This window comes from Carcharodon carcharias, chromosome 14 (assembly GCF_017639515.1).
Source record: "Carcharodon carcharias isolate sCarCar2 chromosome 14, sCarCar2.pri, whole genome shotgun sequence".
In the NCBI taxonomy this organism is placed as follows: domain Eukaryota; kingdom Metazoa; phylum Chordata; class Chondrichthyes; order Lamniformes; family Lamnidae; genus Carcharodon; species Carcharodon carcharias.
In genome coordinates, this window is record NC_054480.1 from 99,361,762 (window position 1) to 99,385,059 (window position 23,298).

Sequence of the window (23,298 nt, forward strand, 5' to 3'; positions counted from 1 at the left end):
TAACTAGTGGAGTGCCACAGGGTTCAGTGCTGGGGCCACAATTATTTACAATATATATTCATGACTTGGATGAGGGAAATGAATTTGCGGATGACACAAAAATAGGCGGGAAGGCAAGTGGTGAGGGTGACACAAAGAGTCACAGAGAGATATAGACAGGTTAAGTGAGTGGGCAAAAACTTGGCAGATGGAATATAATGTGGGAAAATGTGAAGTTATGCACTTTGACAGGAAGAATAGAAGAGCTGAATATTATTTAAATGGAGAAAGACTGCAGAAAACTGCAGCACAGAGGGATTTGGGAGTCTTTGTGCATGAGTTACCTGTTGCACAAGTTCAACAGGAAATAGGGAAGGCATATGGAATGTTGGCCTTTATTTCAAAGGGAATGGAAGATAAAAATAGGGAAGTGTCACTAAAACTATACAAGGCAATGGTTAGACCACACCTAGAATACTGAACAGCTTTGGTCCCCTTATCTAAGGAAAGATGTACTGGCATTGGAGGAAGTCCAGAGATGGTTCACTAAGTTGATCCTGGGTATGGAGGGATTTTCTTATGAGGAGAGGTTGAGTAGGTTGGACCTGGACTCATTGGAGTTTAGAAGAATGAGAGGCGATCTTACTGAAACATCTAAGATTCTTAGGGGGCTTGACAGGGTAGATGCTGAGAGGTTGTTTTCCCTTATAGAAGAGTCTAGGACCAGATGGCATAATCTCAGAGTAAGGGGGTGCCCATTTAAAACAGAAATTAGGAGGAATTTCTTCTCTCAGAGGGTAGTTAATCTGTGGAATTCTCCACCACAGAGAGCTGTAGAGGCTGGGTCGTTAAGTATATTCAAGGCTAAGATAGACAGATTGTTAATCAGTAAAGGAATCAAAGGGTTATGGGAAAAAGGCTGGAAAGTGGAGTTGAGGATTTACAGATTAGCCATGATCTCATTGAATGGCAGAGCAGACTCGATGGGCAGAATGGCCTACTTCTCGTACGTTTTATGGTCTAATGTTAGGAGATAAGAAGCTAAGATTAGCTTCACAAGCTAATTTCATTCAGATGAACTTTTCTTGCCACCTAATACTTTTGATAGAATTGTTTGCATCAATGACAGTGTGCAAAAGGTATATTTTTTATCAGCTAGCAGAATATGCAAACTTGGAAAATTAGAGGCTCATTTTTATCAGTGAATGTTTTACCTTATCAGACAGTGATTATTGAAGTTTTTTTGGAGGCGTTAATCTGTGCCCTTCTCTCTCAGCCCTCCCACCACCACATGAAAAGGATCAATACATGGTTAACACATTGAGCACTCTGAAAAAGAGATGATTTATTGAAGCAGACAAGAATTCATAGAGGGCTCAACAGAGTAGATACAGGAAGCATGTTTCCCATGGCTGTGAGGCCAAGAACCAGGGGACACATCCTCAAAATAAGAGGTGGACTATTTAGGACTGAGGAAGAACTTCTTTACTCAGAGGGTGATGAATCTTTGGAATTCTGAACCTGAGATGGCTGTGGAGGCCAGATTATGAATATATTCAAGGCAGATATCGAAAGATTTCTAGATATCAAGGGATATGGGGATAGTGCAGGAAAACGGCATTGAGGTAGATGATCATCCGTGATCTAGTTGCGGAGCAGGCACGAGGGGCTGAATGGCCTACTCCAGCTCCTTTGTTCCTATGAATAATTCAACTAGGGTGCTTTTTGTACATCAGTGAGTGGCGATAATTCAAAGCTTGATTGTCCATGCCCCAGAAACTTTACCTATATAAGTAGCTGGAATCAAGGACACAATGGAATATCATGAGCTTAGAGGACCCAAGTGTGTAGAAGATTGTGAACTTTCATTACACAAAGGGCCAGCATTTGCAATGATACATCTGTTATCATTGTTTTTGCTTTGAATATTTGGAGCTTGTTCCTGTGTTGCTGTAGGCCGTAGTCATTGTTATCTCATTTGGAAGTCACAATTGTTTGGTAACTTGTGATTAGGCCACATGACCACATTCTAGTGTGGTAACACACAGCGCTGCTCTGTAAGGTTATGACGGTGGCCATCTGCTAAACTAAGCCACATGCTGTGGGCTCATACACTACTGCTGGGGGAGCAACAGCCATTGGAGCAATATTTTAAACTAATAAAAATAATATCTTGCACATTCAAAGGTCTATAACAGCAACATTTCACCAATAGTACAAATTCTGTTTCATTAACGGTAGATTAGACTATGACACTTGCAATCTGAGTTTCAATGCCTGCCTTAGTTGACTCCTGTCATCTCTTCTATGGCTAATAGGATGTGTAAGATATTGAAGTAAATGGTTGTATATATAAAAACTTTTGTTGTGACTTAGACGGTGCAGTCAAAACTTTTGCCTGGAAAGAAAGGGTTAGCAAGAAGGCCTCCCCTCAAACATCCCTAGGTAAAATCTTTAGGCAGTCTGTCCAGTTTTGAGCCCATAGATTTGACTTGCTCGGGATTCAAGCCAAACTGTTCCCCACCCATCACATTTGACTCTTAAAAAAAATTCTGTTGGAATATTTAAGAATTTATGTAGTACATGACCTCTCTCTTAGGCTTTCCATGTTTACAGAAAAATTGAAATGGCTGGAGAGGGCTGGAATATTTTCTTCACTGATATCTATTAAAACAAAAGCTCTAACCTTTCCCTCCCCTCCCCACTTCTTTATGGACATTTAATTTTAATGTATATTTTTATATCAGGACTAGTGGTAGAATACAGCTGATATTTGGCAATACCTGTACAACCTCATTGTGATATGACACAAGCCATCTTTTGCTTGAAAGTTTGGTGTTTACACTATGCAGTGAGGTGGTTAGAGATAAGTACATATCTATCCTTGGTGGCTCGAGACTGTTATGTACATTTGTGACTTCAGACTGACTCATTTATAATGCACGTTGCGGTTCAAGTTCCCAACAGTGGCTGGGAGCGTGGGGCACAGTGGAACCTATTTTTTAAATTATAACTAGTTTTTTTTTAGCAAACTTGGCATTCAGAACATTTTAAAAGCAAGAACTTACATTTATGTAGCACCTTTCACAATCTCAGGGCATCCCCAAGGGCTTCACAGCCAATTAAGTACTTTTGAATTGTAGTCACTGTTTTAAAGTAGGGTTTTGTGGCAGCCTCAAACAATAATGAAATTAATGACCAGATAAACTGTTCTTTAGTGATGTTTGTTGAGGGATACATATTGGGTAGGATACGGAAGACCTGCCCTGCTCTTCTTTGAAATTCTGTGATGGGATCTTTTGCATCCACTTGAGAGAGCAGGGAGGATGTCATTTTAACATTTCATCTGAAGGGTGACACCAAAGACCAGCCTAGATTATGTATTCAAGTTTCTGAAGTGACATTTCAACCCATGACCTTCAGACTCAAATACAGGAGTGTTACAGTAAGCCATGGCTGACACCTTGAAGAGAAGGGTAGCTGTTGATTGTGAGTTTAAATTGAATGTCTCAGTAAACTATACAATCACAATAGTCTCACAGCTGTTGCCAGTCCAGGTCTTATCCCCTATTGAAATAAATGTACATGTGCATTGGACAAAGGATAGTGATCAGCTCTTGGAAATCTTTATAGCGTCCCTTGACCCTAAGGTCACTGCTCAATGTTTTTGTTTATTGTCCTCCAGGTGACCGACATAGAACCCTGAAGTTTTATATCCACTTACAGCAAATGTTAAAAAGAAACTATAATATCTTCATAATGTTGACATCCAATGAGTCTCACTTGCAATCACACCTCCAACCAGTATCATTCATAATTGTATGCCACCGCTAAATATAGAAAATGGGACACCATCACTCTAGACCTGAGTTGTATCGCATTCGTTCACAAGCAGTTCTGTTACCCTCATTACTGTGAGTCCCATGCCAGTACTAGTGTAGTTGTAGATCCAATCTTTGTCAAGAGCAAAATACTTTGCTTTGATATGTAGATGCTTGTTTTCGCTTAGCTTGGTGAGCAATACCTTGTGTAATAGCTTTTTAAATTTTTTAATTAATTCTTGGAATGTGGATATATCTGACATTTATTCCCATCCCTGGTTGCCCTGAACTCTCAGTTTGTTAGAGCCAAGAGGCTGGTAAGGATGGCAGGTTTGTTCCCTAAAGAATAATAGTGAATCGTTTGGTTTTTTACAACAACCTCACCATCTTCCTGGTCACTTTTATTGATATAACCTTTTTATTTCCACATTTCATTTCAACTGAATTCAGTTTCTCAAATTTCCATAGTAGAATTTGAACTCCTGTTGTCTGGATTACCCGTCCAGAAACATAACTGCTGTACTGCCACACACTTTTCCTTAATACAGTTTGAATTAGATTTCCTAGCCATTCCATATAAGTCCTGCAAATTCCAACATCAAAGTCTCCTGTGACACCAAGGAATTACTTCTGTCTCTGCAGTTGGATTCCTTTCCCACCTGACAGTTAGCTGGCTGCTTGGGGCACTGATCCATGAGCACCTCATCCTAATGACCATTCACGAAACTTCACATTGGGCTGCGGAAGGATGGTTTCTGTGTCCTGTCCTACAATTAGCCCTCAGCCAACACCACCAAAGAAGGTTAACTATATTTTGCTGTGTGCGAATTGAGTGCTGCGTTTGTCCAAAAAGCAACAGTGACTGCACTTCATTGTGACATCTGGGGGATATGCAAGACACTATATAAATGCAAGTTTACTTATTGTAGCGCTCTATTGCTGTTATAGTGTATGCAACATTGCTTGTTAAATTATGAAATCCGTCATCGTCCATTAATTGCATTTTGCTGTATTGGCTATTTGTTTAAATAGAACAGTCTGAAATATGGTTTAGGAATTATAAATTCACAATAAATTTCTTAGCTTTGATTTCCATGAGTACTCCCAAAGTGACCCTGAAACTGACATTAAAATTCCTAGAGGAGTCCTAACATTCTTCATTCAACAAGTCATAAAACATAGACCTCATATATTGGTGCCACAATTGCACTGTATGTACTGAGTCTGTGTCCTTCAAATTTGACTAATTGTAACATTATTAATGAGCATTTGAATTGCTATGCTCGCTTGGGTGGGGGGTGGGGTGGTGATTTGAGATTATAAGGAAAGCTGATGTGGAAGTGGCCTTTAAATTCAAAAGGGAGATGTTCTGAGGCTTCAATCAAGGCATATTGCAGGACAAGTTAGTGAGCACTTAGCTTCATCTGGCTATTGCTGAATTTGAAGTTTTTGATGCAAAAAGTGAAAGGGTGTTTCATTTTTTAATATTCCTCACCATAAGAAGACATTACCTTCTTAGAAGTAAAATAATTTAAAAGAGAAATTTTCCAGGTCATACAAAACGAGTGCCTCTGGCTAACCCAATGCTAGATTTTCAGGAGCAACATTCAGTCCTCTGAGAGGGATGGCTGGCTTTCCAGTCAGTACAAATTCAAGTTTGTTTTCTTACATGGAACAGAAGGGAGAGTTGTGCTGAAATGGTCAGAGCTCCCATCACAGCCATGCAAGTACCAAGAGCAGTTTGGTTGTAGGTGGAAAGCTAAAGACCAGATATAAAGACAGGTGGAGAGATGAATAAAAACACTTCTCTACAGCAAAACTAGAAAAAAGTAATATTGCACCTTACGTCTCGGGATATTCCAAAGTGTTTCACAGCTAGCTAGTTGCTTTGTGAAGTGCAACCAATCTGTGCTCAGCAAAGTGCACAACAGTAAATGAGGTGAATGTTCAGTACAACGGTTTTTGGTGAATGTTGAATATTGACCAGATCATCATGAGCACTCTCCCCATTGAATCTTTAACAGGTGGACAGGGTCTCAGAACATCCCATTCAAAGGATAGATCCTCCACAATGCAGTACTGTGTTCAAATGTGATAAGTCCAGGAGTTGGGTTTGAACCAGTGCTTTCTGAGCCAGGGATGAAAATACTCCCAACTGAGCGCTTATAAAATATCTAAAGAGGAGGACTGAAGATCAAAATAAAAGAGATGATGCTTGGCAATATTGTGATTTACAAGTTAGTTATAAATGGAGTCACATTGACACATCAAGTATCATAGGATATGCATCTAATTCCTGCATCAGCATTGTGACCAAGGCTCTCATCTGCACTAACATTGGTATCATAATCGACGGTCTCAATCCTTTCCTTCAAAGGTTTTGTTGTGTTGTCTTTGTAAATCTGATGGTCTCGAACTTGAACCACATCCTGCTGGGAATTCTTGGAACTGTTTCAGCCAAATTTGCCAAGATCCATCTTGAGAGCATGTGGAAGATTCCCATGGAGGAAACCCTGTATTACCATATTTTCATTGTGGCAGGACTTCAGAGATCCTACATCCTGGGAAAAATCGAATTCTTATCTGAAGAGCATTAGCTAGACCCCTATTACTAAAAGTGCTCAATGAAAGATTGTTCAGAAAAATCATGGCCATGCTGTGCTTAAGTATGGAGACACTTGATGTATAGGCACCCTCAAATTAAAACTAGTCTCCAAAATTTCTGTTTTTTCCTGCCGGATCTACCTCTGATATCGAAGGGATGTATTTATTCATTCTCCTGAGTAATAATATCCTGATTTAAATAAACAGAAAGCAATTTAAATAGAAGAAAGACACTCTGGATAGTGACTTATAACCAGTACTGCCCCAAGGATTGTTAGGTAAACCTATCCATTTTACAACTAACTTTTTTTAATTCATTCGTTCATGGGATGTGGGGGTCACTGGCTAGGCCAGTATTTATTGCATACCACTAATTGCCTTTGAGAAGATGGTAGTGAGCTGCCTCCTTGAAAAGCTGCAGTCCATGTACTGTAGGAACATCCACAGTGCGGTAAAGAAGGGAATTCCAAGATTTTGACCCAATTGGCAGTGAAGGTTCCACGTAAGGATGGTGTGTGGCTTGAAGGGGAACTTGTAAGTGGTGGTGTTCCTATACATCTGCTGCCATGTCTTTGAGCTGGTAGAGGTTGTGGGTTTGGAAGGTGCTATCAAAGGTACCTTGGTGAGTTGCTCAGTGCAGCTTGTAGATGGTACACTCTGCTGTCACTGTGCATCGGTGGTGGAGGGCGTGGATGTTTAAGGTCATGGATGGGTGCCAATCAAGCGGGCTGCTTTGTCCTGAATATTTTCGAGTTTCTTGTTGGAGCTGCACTTATCCAGGCAAATCACGGGTATTCCATCACTCTCCTGACTTGTGCCCTGTAGGCATTAGGGAGTCAGGAGGCAAGTTACCCTCCTCAGAATTCCCAGCCTCTAGCCTGCTCATGTAGCCACAGCGTTTATATGGCTAATCCAGTTCAGTTTCTGGCCACTGGTAACCCCCAGCATATTGATAATGAGGGATTCACAGATGGTAATGCCGTTGAATTTCACGGGGAGATGGTTAGATACTGTCTTGTTGGAGATGGTCATTGCCTGACACTTGTGTGGTACGAATGTTGCTTGCACTTCTCAATCCAAGCCGGAATATTGTCTGGGTCTTGCTACATTTGGACGTGGACTGCTTCAGTATCTGAGGAGTTGTGAATGGCATTGATCATTGTGCAACCATCAGCGAAAATTCCCACTTCTGACATTATGATCGAGGGAAGGTCATTAATGAAGCAGCTGAAGATGGTTGGGTCTAGGACACTACCCTGAGGAACTCCTGCAGCAATATCCCGTGACTGAGATGATTGACTTCCAACAATCACAACCATCTTGTTTTGTGCTAAGTATGACTCCAACCAATGGAGAGGTTTCCTCCTGATTCCCATTGACTTCAGATTTGCTGGGGATCCTTGAAATCTCACTTGGTCCAATGCTGCCTTGATGTCAAGAGCAGTCACTCTCACCTCAACTCTTTTTTGTCCATGTTTGGACTAAGGCTGTAATAGATCAGGAGCTGAGTGGCTCTGGCAGAACCCAAACTGAGAGTTAATGAGCAGGTCATTCCTATGTATTTGCTGCTTGATAGTACTGTTGACGACACCTCCTATCACTTTGCTGATGATTGAGAGTAGGTTGATGGGGTGATAATTGGCCAGGTCGGTTTTGTCCTGGTGTTTGTGCACAGGATATACCTGGGCAATTTTCCACTTGCTGGGTAGATGCCAGTGTTGTAGCTGTACTGGAACAACTTGGCTAGGGGCATGACTAGTTCCGGAGCTCAAACCTTTAGTATATTGCTGGAGTATTGTCAGGGTCCATAGCCTTTGCAGTATCCAGTGCCTTCAGTCGTTTCTTAATATCATGGAGTAAATTGAATTGGCTGAAGACTGCATCTGTGATGCTGGGATGTCTGGAGGCGGTGTGGTGGATCATCCACCTGGCACTACTGGCTGAAGAAGATTGCAAATGCTTCAGCCTTGTCTTCTGCACTGGGCTCTCCCATCATTGAGGATGGGGATATTTATGGAGCCTTCCCTTCCAGTTAGTTGTTTAATTGTCTACCACCATTCACGACTGGATGTGGCAGGACTGCAGAACTTAGATCTGATTTATTCGTTGTAGGATTCCTTAGCTCTGACTATTGCATACTGCTTCTGCTGTTTGGCATGCAAGTAGTCCTGTGTTGTAGCTCACCAGGTTTACTCCTCATTTTTAGGTATGCCTGGTGCTGTTCCTGGAATGCCCTCCAGCACTCTTCATTGAACCAGGTTTGATCCCCTAGTTTGATGGTAATGGTAGAGTGGGGCATATTCCAGACTGTGAGGTTACAGATTGTGTTTGAATACAATACTGATGGTCCATAGCGCCTCATGAATGCCCAGTCCTGAGTTACTAGATCTGTTTGAAATCTATCCCATTTAGCACGGTGGTAGTGCCACACAACACGATGGAGGGTATCCTCAATGTGAAGGTGGAATTTCATCTCCACAAGGACTGTGCAGTGGTCACTCCTACAAATAATGTCATTAAGGCTGGTGAAGATGGGGTCAAGCATGCTTTTCCTTCTTGTTGGCTCCCTCACCACCTGCCGTAGACCCAGTCTATCAGCTATGTCCTTTTAGGACTCGGCCAGCTTGGTCAGTCGTGGCACTACCCAGCCACTCTTGGCGATGGACATTTAAGTCCCCCACCTATCCAGTGCATTCTGTGCCCTTGCAACCCTCAGTGCTCCCTCCAAGTGGTATTCAACATGGAATGGTACTGATTCATCAACAGATTGAAATCAGCAGAAGGTTTCCTTGCCCATTTTTGACCTGACGCCAAGAAACTTCAAGGGAACCAGCGTAACTGTGGATGTCTCCCAAAGCAACTTCCTCCCGACTGTATACCGCCACCTCTATTGGGTCTGTCCTGTCAGTGGGATGGGACATACGCAGGGATGGTGATGGTGGTGTCTGGCACATTGTAAGATATGATTCGGTGAGTATGACTATGTCAGGCTGCTGTTTGATTATTCTGTGAGACAACTCTTCCAACTTTGGCACAACACTCCAGATGTTAGTAAGGAGGACTTTGCAGGGTCAGCAAGGCTGTGTTTGCCATTGTCCTTTCTGGTGTCTAGATTGAAGCTGGTTGGTCCTTCTGGTTTCATTCCTTTTGGATTTCATAGCGGTTTGATAAAACTAAGTGGCTTGTTAGGCCATTTCGGGGGGCAGTTAAGAGTCAACGGAGTGTGGCCGACTAACTGAGTGTAGACGTGGAGATTGATGAGAGGGGAGATTTAAGTGTTAATTTTGCTCTTCAAGTCTAATCTAGTCTGTGTTTAGCAGTAACTGGAAAGTACTGTGTAAGCGGACTACGTTCTTTCTTTCTTGCAGTTTAGACAGGGTAAACCCACTCTCAGCTGTAGGATCTGACTAGTTAATTAGCTAACTGGTTGAATCTGGTTACTGTAGTCCCAGTTCAGTTTACTATAAATTCAGGGCTCTTTAGTGCAGCCTTGGCAAGCGGAGTGCAGTCAACTAACTGAGTGAAGACTTGGAGTTTGGTGAGAGGGGAGTTCAGTGAAGGGGGAGAAGGAGTTGTTAGTTTCTTCTTTCTATCTTTCTGACCCCATAGAAATTGGTTCTTGCTCTACTACAGGGAAAGGAGCTAGTTGTTTGGTGAGTATCTGGTAAGTGGGTAAGTTCTATTCTATCCCTACATTTTAAAATACTACATAATTTGGTGGTAGAGTTAATAAGACATATAAGAAAGCAATATAAATAAGTGATATAATTATGTAATTATTTAAAACACATTAAGGATGGCAGGACAGGTGATGTATCAAGGCTGCAGCATGTAGGAGCTCCTGGATAACATTGTGATCCAGGGAAAACACTTCTGCAGTAAGTGTTTGTGGCTTGAGGAACTTCAGCTCAGATTCATTGAGCTGGAGGCTGAGCTGCAGACTACAATACATCAGGGAGGGAGAAAGTTACCTGAATGCTTTGTACCAGGAGGCAATCACACCACTTAGGATAGGGTCTTCTGATTTGGTCTTTGGCCAGGGACAGGAGGGTGTGACTGCGAGTGAGGCAGGTAAGGGGACTCAGAGAGCAGGAATGTGAGCCTCTTCAATTGACCAATAAGTTTGAGGATCTCTCAGCTTGTTTGAATGGGGGTTAAGGGTGGATGAGCAAACTGACTATGACACCGTGGTACAGGAAGCCATCCAGGTGGTAGTAGGGGATATTATAACAAGGGGGATTGACACTGTTCTCTGTAGCAAAGGGTGAGAGTCCAGTTGGCTTTGTTGCCTGCCCGATGCCAGGGTTTGGAACATCTGCTCAGGGCTGGAGAGGAACTTGCAATGGGATAGAGAGGATCCATTGGTCATGGCCTGTGTAGGTATCAACGACATAGGCAGGGTGAGGAAGGAGGCTCTGCATAGTCAGTGAGATGAGCTAGGCACCAAATTAAGAAGCAGAACCTCAAAGGTGTAATTTCTGGATTATTACCTGAGCCACATGCAAACTGGCATAAGACAAATAAGATTAGAGAAATGAATGCATGGCTCAAAGGCTGATGTGGGAGTTCCGATTTGTGGGGCGCTGGCACCTGTATTGGGGAAAGTGGGATCTGTACCGTTGGGACAGTCTACACTTGAACCATGCTGGGGATGGTGTCCTCGTGAGCTGCCTAACTAGGGGCAGTAGGGAGGGGTTTAAACTGAATAGTGGGAGTAAGGGATCATATTTAGGAAGATGTGGCAAACCAAAGATTAGAGATAAGGCAAGAGAGACAGGTATTAATATGGGAAATGATAAACAGATTTTGACAGGAAGGGACAGAGATTACACATCTAAGAGTAAATAAGCTGGTAAGGCTAGATGCTACAAAATAATAAAAGGAAAAAACTAAAGGCTCTGTATCTAAACGCAATTAACATTTGAAACAAAACTGATAGCGCCAATAGAAATAAACAAGTACGATCTGATAGCCATTACAGAAACATGGCTACAGGATGGCATAGATTGGGACCTGAATATTGAATGGTATGTGACATTTGGAAAGGACAGGAAGTTAGGAAAAGGTGGAGAGGTGGCTCTGTTAATTAATGATGGTGTTAACACATTAGAGGGGGATGACCCAAGTTCAGGAAACAAGGATGTTGAAACAGTTTGGATTGAGATGAGGAATGATAAAAGAAGTCACTTCTGAGAGTGGTATACAGGTGCCCCAGTTATAACTACACAACAGGAGAGAGTATAAAAGAAGAGATAATGGGAGCTTGCCAGAAAGAAACAGCAATAATCATGGGGGATTTTAATCTACATATAGACTGGTAAAATCAAATGGGCAAAGGTAGCATAGGTGAGGAGATCGTAGAATGTTTTCGGGATAGTTTCTTAGAACAGCATGTTCTGGAGCCAACCAGAGAGCAGGCTATACTGAACCTGGTATTGAGCAAAGAGATAGGATTAATTGATAACCTCCTAATGAAGGCATCGTGGCTGGGGAATTGATAATGGAATGTAGGGAGATGGCGGATGAAATAAACAGGTATTTTGCTTTGGCCTTCACTAAAGAAGTAACATCCCAGAAATAGCTGTAAATCAGGAAATGAAAGGGAGGGAGGAACTCGGGGAAAATTACAATCACCAGGGAAGTGGTATTGAGCAAATTGCTGGGGCCATGGGCTGACAAATCCCCAGGTTCAGATGGACTTCACCCTAAGGTGAAGATAGTTGATGCGCTGGTTTTAATTTTCCAAAATTCCCTAGAATCGGGTAAGGTGTCATTAGATTGGAAAATACTAAATATAACTCCTTTATTCAAAAAGGGAAGGAGACTGAAAGCAGGCAAGTATAGGCCAGTTAGCCTAACATGTATCATAAGGAAAATGTTAGAAGCTACAATTAAAGGTGTTATAGCAGGGCACTTAGAAAAATTCAAGGCAATCAGGCAGAGTCAGCTTGGTTTTGTAAAAGGGAAATCATGTTTAACCAATTTATTGGAGTTCTTTGAAGGAGTAACATGTGCTGTGGATAAAGAGGAACTGGTGGATGTACTATACTTGGATTTCCAGGAGGCATTTGATTAAGTGCCACATCAAAGGTTATTGTAGAAAATAAAAGCTCATGGTGTAGGGGGTAACATATTGGCATGGCTAGAAGATTGGCTAGCTAACAGGAAGCAGAGAGTTGGCATAAATGGGTATTTTTCTGGTTGGCAGGATGTGACGAGTGGTGTGCCTCAACTCAGTGCTGGGGCCTCAACTTATTACAATTAATATAAAATTACTTGGAAGAAGGAATCGAAGGAATGGTTGCTAAATTTGCTGATTATACAAAGATAGGTAGGAAATCAAATTGTAAAGAGGACGTAAGGAGGCTACAAAGTGGCATAGATAGGTTAGTTGAGTGGGCAAAGATCTGGCAAATGGAGTACAATGTGGGCAAATGTGGAATCATTCATTTTGGCAGGAAGAGTAAAAAAGAAGCTTATTATCTAGATGGTGAGAGATTGAGGAGCTCTGAGACTCAGAGGGATCTGGGTGTCCTAGTGCATGAATCACAAATGGCTAATATGCAGGTACAGCAGATATTTAGGAAATCTAGTAGAAAGTTATCATTAATTGTGAGGGGAATAGATTGCAGAAGTAGGGAGGCTACGCTTCAGTTGTACAGGGCACTGGTGAGACCATATTTGGAGTATTGTGTACAGTACTGGTCTCCTTATTTAAAGAGAGATGTAAATACATTAGAAGCAGTTCAGAGAAAGTTTACTAGACTAATACCAGGAATGGGTGGGTTGTCTTATGAGGAAAGGCTGGACAGGTTAGGCTTGTATCCACTGGAATTTAGAAGAGTAAGAGGCGACTTAACTTAAGATCCTGAGGGGCATTGACAGGATGGATGTGGAGAGGATGTTTCCTCTTGTGGGAGAATCTAGGACTAGGGGTCACTGTTTAAAAATAAGAGGTTGCTCATTTAAGACAGAGATGAGGAGAATTTTTTACTCCCAGAGGGCTATGAGTCTTTGGGACTCTTCCTCAAAAGGTGGTGGAAGTAGAGTCTTTGAACATTTTTAAGGCAAAGCTCGATAGAGTTTTGCTTAACAAGGGGGTGAAAGATTATCGGGGTAGGCAGGAATGTGGGGTTGAGGTTACTTTCAGATCAACCATGATCTTATTGAATGTCAGAGCAGGCTCAAGGGGCCGAATGGCCTACTCCTGCTCCTAATTTGTATATTCAACCAGATTGCTGTGGGCCTAAAGTCATATGTAGGCCAGACCAGGTAAGGCTGACAGTTTTCCTTCCCTAAAGGATACTAATGAATCAGATGGGCTTTTATGACAATGGTTTTGTGGTCACTATAACTGATTAGCTTTTCATTCCAGATTTTATTAATTGAATTGAAGTTAATTTAATTTCCACCAGCTGCTGTGAGCCCATGTCCCCGGAGCATTAGCCTGAGCCTCTGGGTTACTAGTCCAATGACATTACCACTACCTTATGATGTCAGAATTTGGTAGGGGAGATTGTCTAAGGCTGATACTCCATTTCCGAGATTTGGAAAACTTTGGTTTTCCCAGTGCATGCAGAAAGCTTCCCCAGTTCAGGAAAATTACATGTTGCTCCTGCTTCTTTGTTGTTTCAAAAAATATAAATGTTTTGATCTCCATTCAGAAAAACGATGTATAACAGGGAGATAAATTTGCAGTTATAGATCTTGGGAATATACTTCGAGATTTAGATGCTAGATTTCCACAAAAAAATGCCAAAGGTCCAATCATATAAAGCATCGATTTGGAGTATGTACGTTTTAGTTTTCAAGGTTTCCTACATGGAGGCAGTTTAGGGAATGGAGGTCATTGCCCTTCAAGTATTGACACAACCCCATGGACTCCCAGTCTTAACCTATGAAAATCTGTGCCAACTACCTGAAGGAAAATACTACCCTCATTACAGAAAACATTTTCATCAGCAACAGTAAAGTTTTAAGTACTGAAAATATAGAATACAGAATTGTTGAGACATTCCTTATAGTGTGTGGTTTGCCTGACCCAGACAAACAAACATCTTACCTTGCACCATCCTGGGATTCCTCTCGCAGACCCCAATTTAAATGACTTGTTTGTCTGCCTTGCCCCTCAAGTTAAGATGTGACACAGACTTTAGGTCAGCAAGTCTGATCTTATAATGAAGGTACCGCTTCCTCATTTGGGATCCATCATTCATGGGTGATGGCTGCAAATAGTGTTTGGAATAATCTTCCTGCCAGTAGTCAGATTTAGGATGAAGCAGGGCACAGAATCCTGAACTCCAACAATAATCGTAGATCTTGGGGCTCATAACAGCCCGATTTCTGATGCAGGGTGCAGCTCAGGTTATCACAATTATCACACTTCCAAGAGGCAGTTGATTTTTCCAGAACATTGAAACCAATTATGAGATAACCAGTGATCTAAGTGGTGGTTTTGGTTCCTTTAGTGGTTTCTGGATAGATGCACCATCCAGTGTGATGCTAAGAAAAATCCTGAAAAGGTGGGGGGCGGGGGTGGGTTGAGAAAATCGTTCCTGAAGCAAGCAAGTGTAAATATATGGGAGTTGGGCAAGAGAGGCAGGCATCATTGTGATGTCCCCTCTCTTGCTAACACCCTCAGCCTAGGTTCATACATTGAGGGAACCATTTGGTCAAGGTAGCACTGTACACCACCAAAATTGGAATCCTTGTGGGAGGAGGTAAAGCAAACAAAGAGGCCTGACCAGTGTGATTACTATGTAAACTTACATAAATGGTCTTTTCATTCACGCCAAGATAAAAAGCGAGGCACTTGATGATCTTATTTAGTCTTTAAGGTTTATTAACTGCTTGGGGCTACTGGAGGAAGGGACAGGAAAAAGACCCTCTGCTTCATCCAGCCTTGTTTCATACAACTGCAATGCCTTGGGAATCACAATATCTACACTCCCCAGCTTACCCAGAGCTATGAAATCTCCCAAGAGAGTCAAAAATGGAATAAAACCTCACCTATGGGGAGGGCAGGGGGTGCTATGAATATGAAAATCTGAAAGTTCCTCTCCAAAGCCCTCAGCAAACGAAGTTAGTCCAGGACACTACCCTGATACTGATTAACTTTACAGGAGACCCATTCCTTGCACAGGGAATTCAGAGAATTGGTCTCCACCGCATAAACCAGCAATCTGTTCCATGGGTTCTCCATTCTCTGGGAAAAGAAGGACTTCTTAATGTTTAACCTCGTTCTGCCCTTGCATAACTTGTAGTAATAACCACTGGTTCATTCTAACCTATTCAGTTGGTAAACTTCCAATAGCAACAAAGTTTTGTGAGAAGCAGGTGGAAAATTAAACATTTTGTACCGCCAGAAATGGCGCCTTGGGATTTAAATCGTGTTTTGCACAAATTCCTATCAGCCTCTCTTTAAACCTCTGGTTTCTTGTAATCTCACAACTTGTATTAATGTGACCATGTTCCTCACTTCAGATTCACCCAGTTTTATCATTCAAGGCAAATGGATATTGATGGAACAACTGTAGATGCACAATCCTTCTAAGAATTCAGCCCCTCTGCAATACTTTGCCTCTGCTGACACAAGTTATGAAGGTCTGAGCTAATGTCTGGAGTGTTAATCATTGCAATGTTCATTGTTCAAAGGGTAACAGAAGATTTCCCTTTGATGTTACAACACGGTGTTTTGGAGCTTATCCCAAGACTTTCCTTAAGATATCATGGTACTCACTTAGCATGGGGCTAACTGGAAGCTCTGTCGCACCAAAATATTTGCTGCCAGTTTGAACTGGTATGTTAAGACAATATTGTTACACAAAAATCTCCAAATAGGATCAAGAGAAAACCACTGGATACAGGGCTCCAACATGACTATAGTGTGACTATAGCTGGAAGCTTCCTCCCCTGATTTCCCATTAGCAAAATATTGATATTTACAGAGCCTGTAGAATCAGCTAAGCCCATGTTGGTAGCTTGTAGCATTTAGGAACAAAACCTTAGCTGAACTTACCTCCCTCAAGCCGACACCTACAAAAGAAACTTATGGCTATAGTCACACTGCAGCCATGTTGGGACCCAGTATCCAGTGGTTTTCGCTTGATCCTATTCGGATATCTTTGTGCAACAACATTGCCTTAACATGTCGGTTCAAACTGGTAGCAAGTACTTTGGGGCTACAAAGCTTCCAATTAGCCCATGCTAAGTCACAGCACCTACTGCACTATTTCCTGCATTGTATTTTGCATAATCCATTATATCTGGAGATTGAATGACAGCAATAATTAACTCCATGAGAGGCGGTTCCCTTCATTCTTGTAATTTACAAGTGTCCTTCTGCCTTGGCCTCCATAGTGTGCTTCCAGCTTCCTAATGTGCGTGTGTTTAAATTCTCGGTTATGTTAAGCTTTTGAAAGAATTGAGGCATAATCGCGAATGGAACCCACCATACAGCATGCACAGAAGAAAGACCACATGACCAATATGGTTCTGTCATGTCACTACACAAGGAACAGCAGCTCAGTGGTTTCCTGTTTTAGGGTAATGGCGTATTCATCTATATCAGAATGTTGAATGATCATGAGTATGCCTATATCTTAAATTTATTCTTTAACAGTAATTTGTGCTTACTAATGTCAGGACCGGGAGCATTCTTTACTTCTTAATTAATTTGCAAAAGCGAATGATAATGAATTAAAATTTGCTCCAGTTAATTTTAAAAGAATGAATACCTAATTCAAACATTGAATAACTCAATGTACAGAGCTGCAGGGGCCAGATGCTCTCTCATTTACTCCCATTGAATGGACTTGCAATGCACTAAAACCCTTCCTACTCACTCACAGTCATGCCCTCTTTCCATGCCCTTTGATTTCCATGCATTGACTTTAGTGTCTCAAGTCCTGCCCCATTTTTTCCCTTTACAACACATTCCTAAGTAAATGTATCCTGGCAAATATCAGCACTAAATTCAGTGAATTCATCACAAAATTTCCCGTAGCAAATGATTCATTTAAATTAACTCAAAATAAGTCAATAAAATATATTTAGAACAACTTTCAACTTTGCACATGGTTGATGATTAGTTTTATATGAAGATGTTAGAAGAAGTTTCTGATTCATTGCTTCACTTTTATTAAAATATTGGCTGAAAGAAAATCTCTCAAACCAGTTTATCAGAACTCAGTTGTCTGACCAAACAGTAAATGAAAACCTGAAATAACATAGCTTTGGCAAGGGACGGAAAAATTTGCATTTAATCCTACCTTTCTCAATCCTGAGCTGCTCCAAAGCACTTCACCGCCACTTAATGCTGTTAAAGTGTAGTCTTTGTTGTAATGGATGGAAACACAGCAGCCAATTTGTGCATGGGACATCAAACAGATTAATAACCAGAAAGTATGGTTTACTATTACGAGGGGGATACTATTGAGCTGAACACTGGAAAAACTCCCTTTCTCTCCCTCAAAATAGTAATGTGGGATCGTTTGCATCTACCTGAGAGGGTCAACTCATCTGAAAGACAGCACCTCTGACAGTGTAGCGCTCCCCTAGTTGCTCAAATTCTCCAGAGTGGGGCTTGAACCCACAAATTTCTGATTCAGAGACAAGGCTGCTACCACCGAGCCAGAGCTGTTACCTGAGACCCACTGAACGCAGGTGTGACGTGTTTGAAATGTGTACAGTTCAGGGTAAAATTGGAGTATAGCAGCTGTATTAGCAGAGAGTGAGCACTTGTACCCAGAGTTCAGTGAATAAACTATCGGGTGCTGGTCACTATGGTTGCAAGGACTTGGTATGTGCATCTTAATAACAATAATAAAGGCTTACATTTATATAATGCTATTAATGTAGTAAATGCCCCAAGTTGCTCCACAAGAGTGCTTTCAAACAAATTGTAAAATTAAGCATTGCCAGACTGGTCAGTGAGCACAGGGATAATGAGTGAACCGGACATTGGGATGAGCTCATGTTCATGGAGTATGCAGGTTGAATGACCAGCCAAAGAATGGAAATAGATGAGTATTGAGATAACAAAGCTGGATAAGTATCATCATACAGTTATTGTTTCATGAGTTGAATGTCCATTGTATTGAAGCGATTTGTAGAAAGAAGCAAATGCATATTTGAATTGCAAACAGATTTATTAACTCAAAGTTTGATGGCACCAAGCTGTGTTGCCAGGTGACTACTGTAAGGGATAAAAACAGAAAATGCTGGAAAGACTCAGCAGTTCTGACAGCATCTGTGGAGAGAGAAACAGAGTTAACGTTTCGAATCCGTATGACTCTTCTTCATATGGACTTGAAACGTTAACTCTGTTTCTCTCTCCACAGATGCTGTCAGACCCCTGCTGAGCTTTCCAGCGTTTTCTGTTTTTATTTCAGATTTCTAGCATCCGCAGTATTTTGCCTTTAGACTGCTGTAAGGGAGATTAATGACACTCTGTAGGATTAAATGGTGAGAATAGAGTGTGGCGCTAGATCTTAACACTAGTAATTACACATTAGATCAGGATGCATGAAACCTGAACAGTTATTAAATGGGTCCTATTTTGACTAAAAACCTGCAATATTTCTTTTCTTTGGACACGGCCATTGGTTGTGTGAGGTGGAAATGTTGGTATTTGAGCCCATGGTCTCCGAATCGAGAACTGTTTTAGGTCATTGTTTCATGTGACAACCTCCTGTAATCATGTAGCTGCTTTGTCATTATTATGGGTGACCCTCAAGGATATGAGAGTTACAGAATAATTTTAACCCTGTTATACTCATTACCATGCTTAAGTTGTACATGTGTGATTTTGGCTACTTATGTTCAAACAAGCACGTTGCAAGGAGTCTAGAAAAGCATGTTCAGTAGGATTCTAGCACTCAGGCTATTATTTAGAGTGATGCAAACAACTGAACTTGAGAAAAGAAAATCAAAAGAGGACTTTTGATTGCAGGGATGCAGATCACAAATTGAAAATGTAATCAACCATAAGCAACTGAGCCTCCCTCTTTTCCCAGCCTGCAGGATATTGGGTATGCAAATTTAAATCTTAGTGATATGAGTTAATGTGTTTATTTCATTAATATAAAAAAGGAGAGGTGGTGAAAGAGTCAATTACCATATATGAGAAATCGGTGGAATGTATTTGTTTACCTCAGTTGAGTGGTGAGAGTTATAAGCAAAATAAATCCTGCTTTTAATTGCACCCTTTGTTACCTCTGGGTATCCCTAAGCACTTCACAGCCAATAAAGTACTTTTGAAGCGTAGTCACTGTTGTAATGAAGGGAATACAACAACCGAATGGGAAGGCAGTGGTGTAGTGGTATTGTCACTATTAATCCAGAAACCCAAGTAATGCTCTGGGTACCTGGATTCAAATGCCACAGCAGAATTGAGTTCAATAAAAATCTGGAATTAAAAAGTCTTAATGATGACCATGAAACCATTGTCGTAAAAACCCATCACCATTAGTTCACTAATGTCCCATAGGGAAGGAAATCTGCTGTCCTTACTTGGTCTGGCCTTCAGACCCACAGCAATGTGGTTGACTCTTAACTGCCCTCTGAAATGACCTAGCAAGCCATGTAGTTCAAAGAGCAATTAGGGATGGGCAGCAAATCCTGGCCTTGCTAGTGACGTCCACATCCCATGAAAGAATAAAAAAAACAATTTGCGCATAGCAAGGCCCCACAAAGTTGAAATAAGGCTGAAAAAACCTGGATTTGTATTAGTTTAAGTGTCAGAAAGAGCTTAGTCAACTCAGAGAACTTAATCAATTGTAGTTGGCTGACTGCAATAGTAAAGTGGGCTGGGTATTACCTAGTTTGAGGGCAAATTGTACAATCTAGCAGAATGTGCTTCATAGGCTGAATTCCCCTTTCTTATGTACAGCATTAACAGTCAAATGCTAGAATGCTAGAACACAATAACCGACTGGGGAGGCGGTGGTGTAGTGGTACTGTCACTGGACTGTTAAAAACAATGTTTTTAAATTAGTTTTCACCAGTCTTTTTATTTAATTTAATTAGTTTAAATTATCTAATTAAATAGTTTCTGAACAGCTCAATAAAAACGAGTGAGGCTGGGTGGGGTAGCTCTACCAGTCCATCAGTCAGCTCTGATACTACTATTTAACTTTGAATGTGTCTCAACTAGTGTTGGTGTTTTTCACACAGGTGTTTGTCAGTTGCATCAGCTGATGGGTGGGATTGCTGCATGTTTACATCGCGAGGGAAATTTATTAAATGTACATTAATATTTTCTCCTGTTTTTCTCTTTCCAGTTTGGTAATGAAGAGCAGCAGCTGGAATGGGCAAAAAGGGAGAGTGAAAGAGCAGAACGTGAGAGATTGGAGCGGTTACAAAGGCAAGAACAAGAGGACCTAGAGCTAGCCATAGCACTCAGCAAAGCAGAAATGTCAAATGTGTAAATAGTGCCCTGGCCCACTTAATCAAAGGCATGTGAACTGTCAAATTAAAGGGCCGAAGAAATGGGAAGGAAAGAGAAAATGGTTGGACACTGGGTATTCTGAACGTACTGGACAAAACCCCCTTCCTCTCCAGATGGCATCTAAACAATCACTTAATGGACCAGTGGAATAAATTGCATGGATTCCGTTGGGGGTGCAGGAGGTGATGCACAAAGAATATTGTGTGTAGTTAAAAAGGAGAGAGAAATCTATATCATTCTCAGTGAATCAGCAATTTCAGCTCTTGTGTTTATGCACATGAAAGACTTGAAAGCTTTGATACTGATGCTAACTAACTTTAATGCGGTATTGGAGAGAAGCAAAGCCAAACCCCTCCACCCTCTCTCCTAAAGGAAACAAATGCATAATATATATAAACTGCCCAGTTTATTATTCTCTTTGTGGTGCAAAATGCCGAAGTGGTGTTTTTGCAAACTCTAAATGTACAGTGCCCTGTCTTATGTTTTATAACAACCCACCCATACCTCCCCATCAAACATGCCTTAGTGTTACTGTGAGACTGCAGTAAACTAAAAATCCTGGACAGGAAACCACCCTGTTTAGTGCAGCTTATTAACCTGTAAGGACTTGTACATTATGTCAGTTATATTTGTCCACTAGAATGTTGTGTAATTTAAAAATCTATCAGATTTTAACCCATTGCACATTGCTTTTCTTTAATATAATAAATGTGTGGAGACATTCCTGTACAACTGGACAATGCAGCGCGCTCCTACTGTTTCAGTATTTTTTGATTGTAGTACAATGAAAATATGTAAAGGGTATCCAAATTCTCTTACTGTCCTGTGTGTTCTTGTAGCCTCTGATAAGATTGTGCAGATTCTTTTCTTGCAAAACTTCACATGCTGATGTCATATGCCTCGAATTTTGAACTTTTTGCTAGGAGATAGAAGGAACTTAAATGTGAATTGTGCAGAAGGTGGAATAGTCTGCAATGAACTGCAGTTAGAGGTAGTTAAAAGGGGGAAGGTATGGCATTGCGTTTAAACTATCTGCACAAGTGGAATGAAACCAATTTGAGTCTATGTGCTATCTGTGTCATTTAACAAGTGTCTGAATATAATGCATTCTATGCAAAACATTGCCCTTTGTCATGCATGATGTGACCTTGTATTAATTTTTTTCTTCCAGCTTAATTTTTGATAGATTCCTCTTGCTGTCAAAAAGTGACAATATGTACTTGCCCAGCACTGACAACATGACATAATGCTGCCAGAATGGTTTCCTTTACATTTTTAGTGAAAACATTTCCCTTTGTGTTGTGTGAAGTAAATAATGATAGGCTTTATAAACAGTTAAAAAGAATTCCGATTCCAGTGAACTTGATTATTAACAATGTAAATATTTTCAGCCTGTCACTTAATCACTTGTGTTGTTAGTTAATCCTTGTTTGACCATTTTTTAATAGATTGTTGCAGTTTAGCAGTATGAATATGCCATTTGTTTAATTACTACTAGGCCTTGGCATATGTACTATAGCTTGGTAACGTTGTAAATACAGCAGGTTTCACGCCTCTACAGTGGGGCAAGCAGGAGTGCTGCAAATGTTTTTAAAGCTTGCCTGGGAGTTGCTGCCTTTTTTATTCATTCACGGGATGTGGGCTTCGCTGGCTGGGCCAGCATTTATTGCCTGTCCCTAGTTGCCCTTGAGAAGGAGGTGGTGAGCTACCTTCTTGAACCGCTGCAGTCCATGTGGTGTAGGTACACCCACAGTGCTATTAGGAAGGGAGTTCCGGATTTTGACCCAGTGACAGTGAAGGAATGGCGATGTATTTCCAAGTCAGGATGGTGAGTGACTTGGAGTTGCCCTTGAGAAGGTGGTGGTGTTCCCATCTATCTGCTGCCCTTGTCCTTGCAGATGGTAGTGGTCGTGGGTTTGGAAGATGCTGTTTAAGGAGCCTTGGTGAATTCCAACTGAAGGGAAGGTAACAATTCATTCATGTGTGGCCAGTGTTGTCTCTAGGTTTAAGCATTTACAATGAAAATTGTTGCAGTTTATATATACACTTTTATGTTGATTGATAAGCTTATTATGCAATGTCTTTAATTCACCTACTGAGAACTTATCCCACCAGCTTCACCACTTCACACTCGTATATCTGCAAGTGTACTCATCAGGCATTGCCAGAGTTTGGCAGGATTATGATTACACTGGTAGGGATTTTTCACAGATTGTGGACATTGTGCAGTGATTTTCCCCCATCCCCTATTACACATTGCTGAAATCCTAGTGACAACCATGTACTTCAAATCCTGTCCAATTTTGGTAAAAGGTGATGAGCCAGAATCTCCTTTGTATATATCTTACAGTCCCCTTCATGTTAAAAGGTACTTCACTCCCACTTGATTCTGTGGTTTGTGTGTGTGTATGTGACCTGTATAATGTTGATAAATTGCCGCTAAAT

The 23,298-nt window shown here is 41.2% G+C and overlaps 1 protein-coding gene across 10 annotated transcripts in view; it reads left to right on the top strand.

Annotated features, from left to right (window-relative positions):
* Positions 1-21,666, top strand: part of eps15l1a (epidermal growth factor receptor pathway substrate 15-like 1a) — a 375,872-nt gene extending 354,206 nt beyond the window's left edge. For 9 of the 10 annotated variants that reach the window (XM_041204271.1, XM_041204267.1, XM_041204266.1 and 6 more), the window contains one exon: positions 20,687-21,666. In XM_041204271.1, coding sequence (XP_041060205.1) covers positions 20,687-20,833 — 147 coding nt within the window. In that variant the 3' untranslated portion in view covers positions 20,834-21,666. The remainder of the gene's footprint in view (positions 1-20,686) is intronic. The other variant, XM_041204277.1, reaches the window with a different exon arrangement.
* The last annotated feature ends 1,632 nt before the right edge of the window (positions 21,667-23,298 follow it).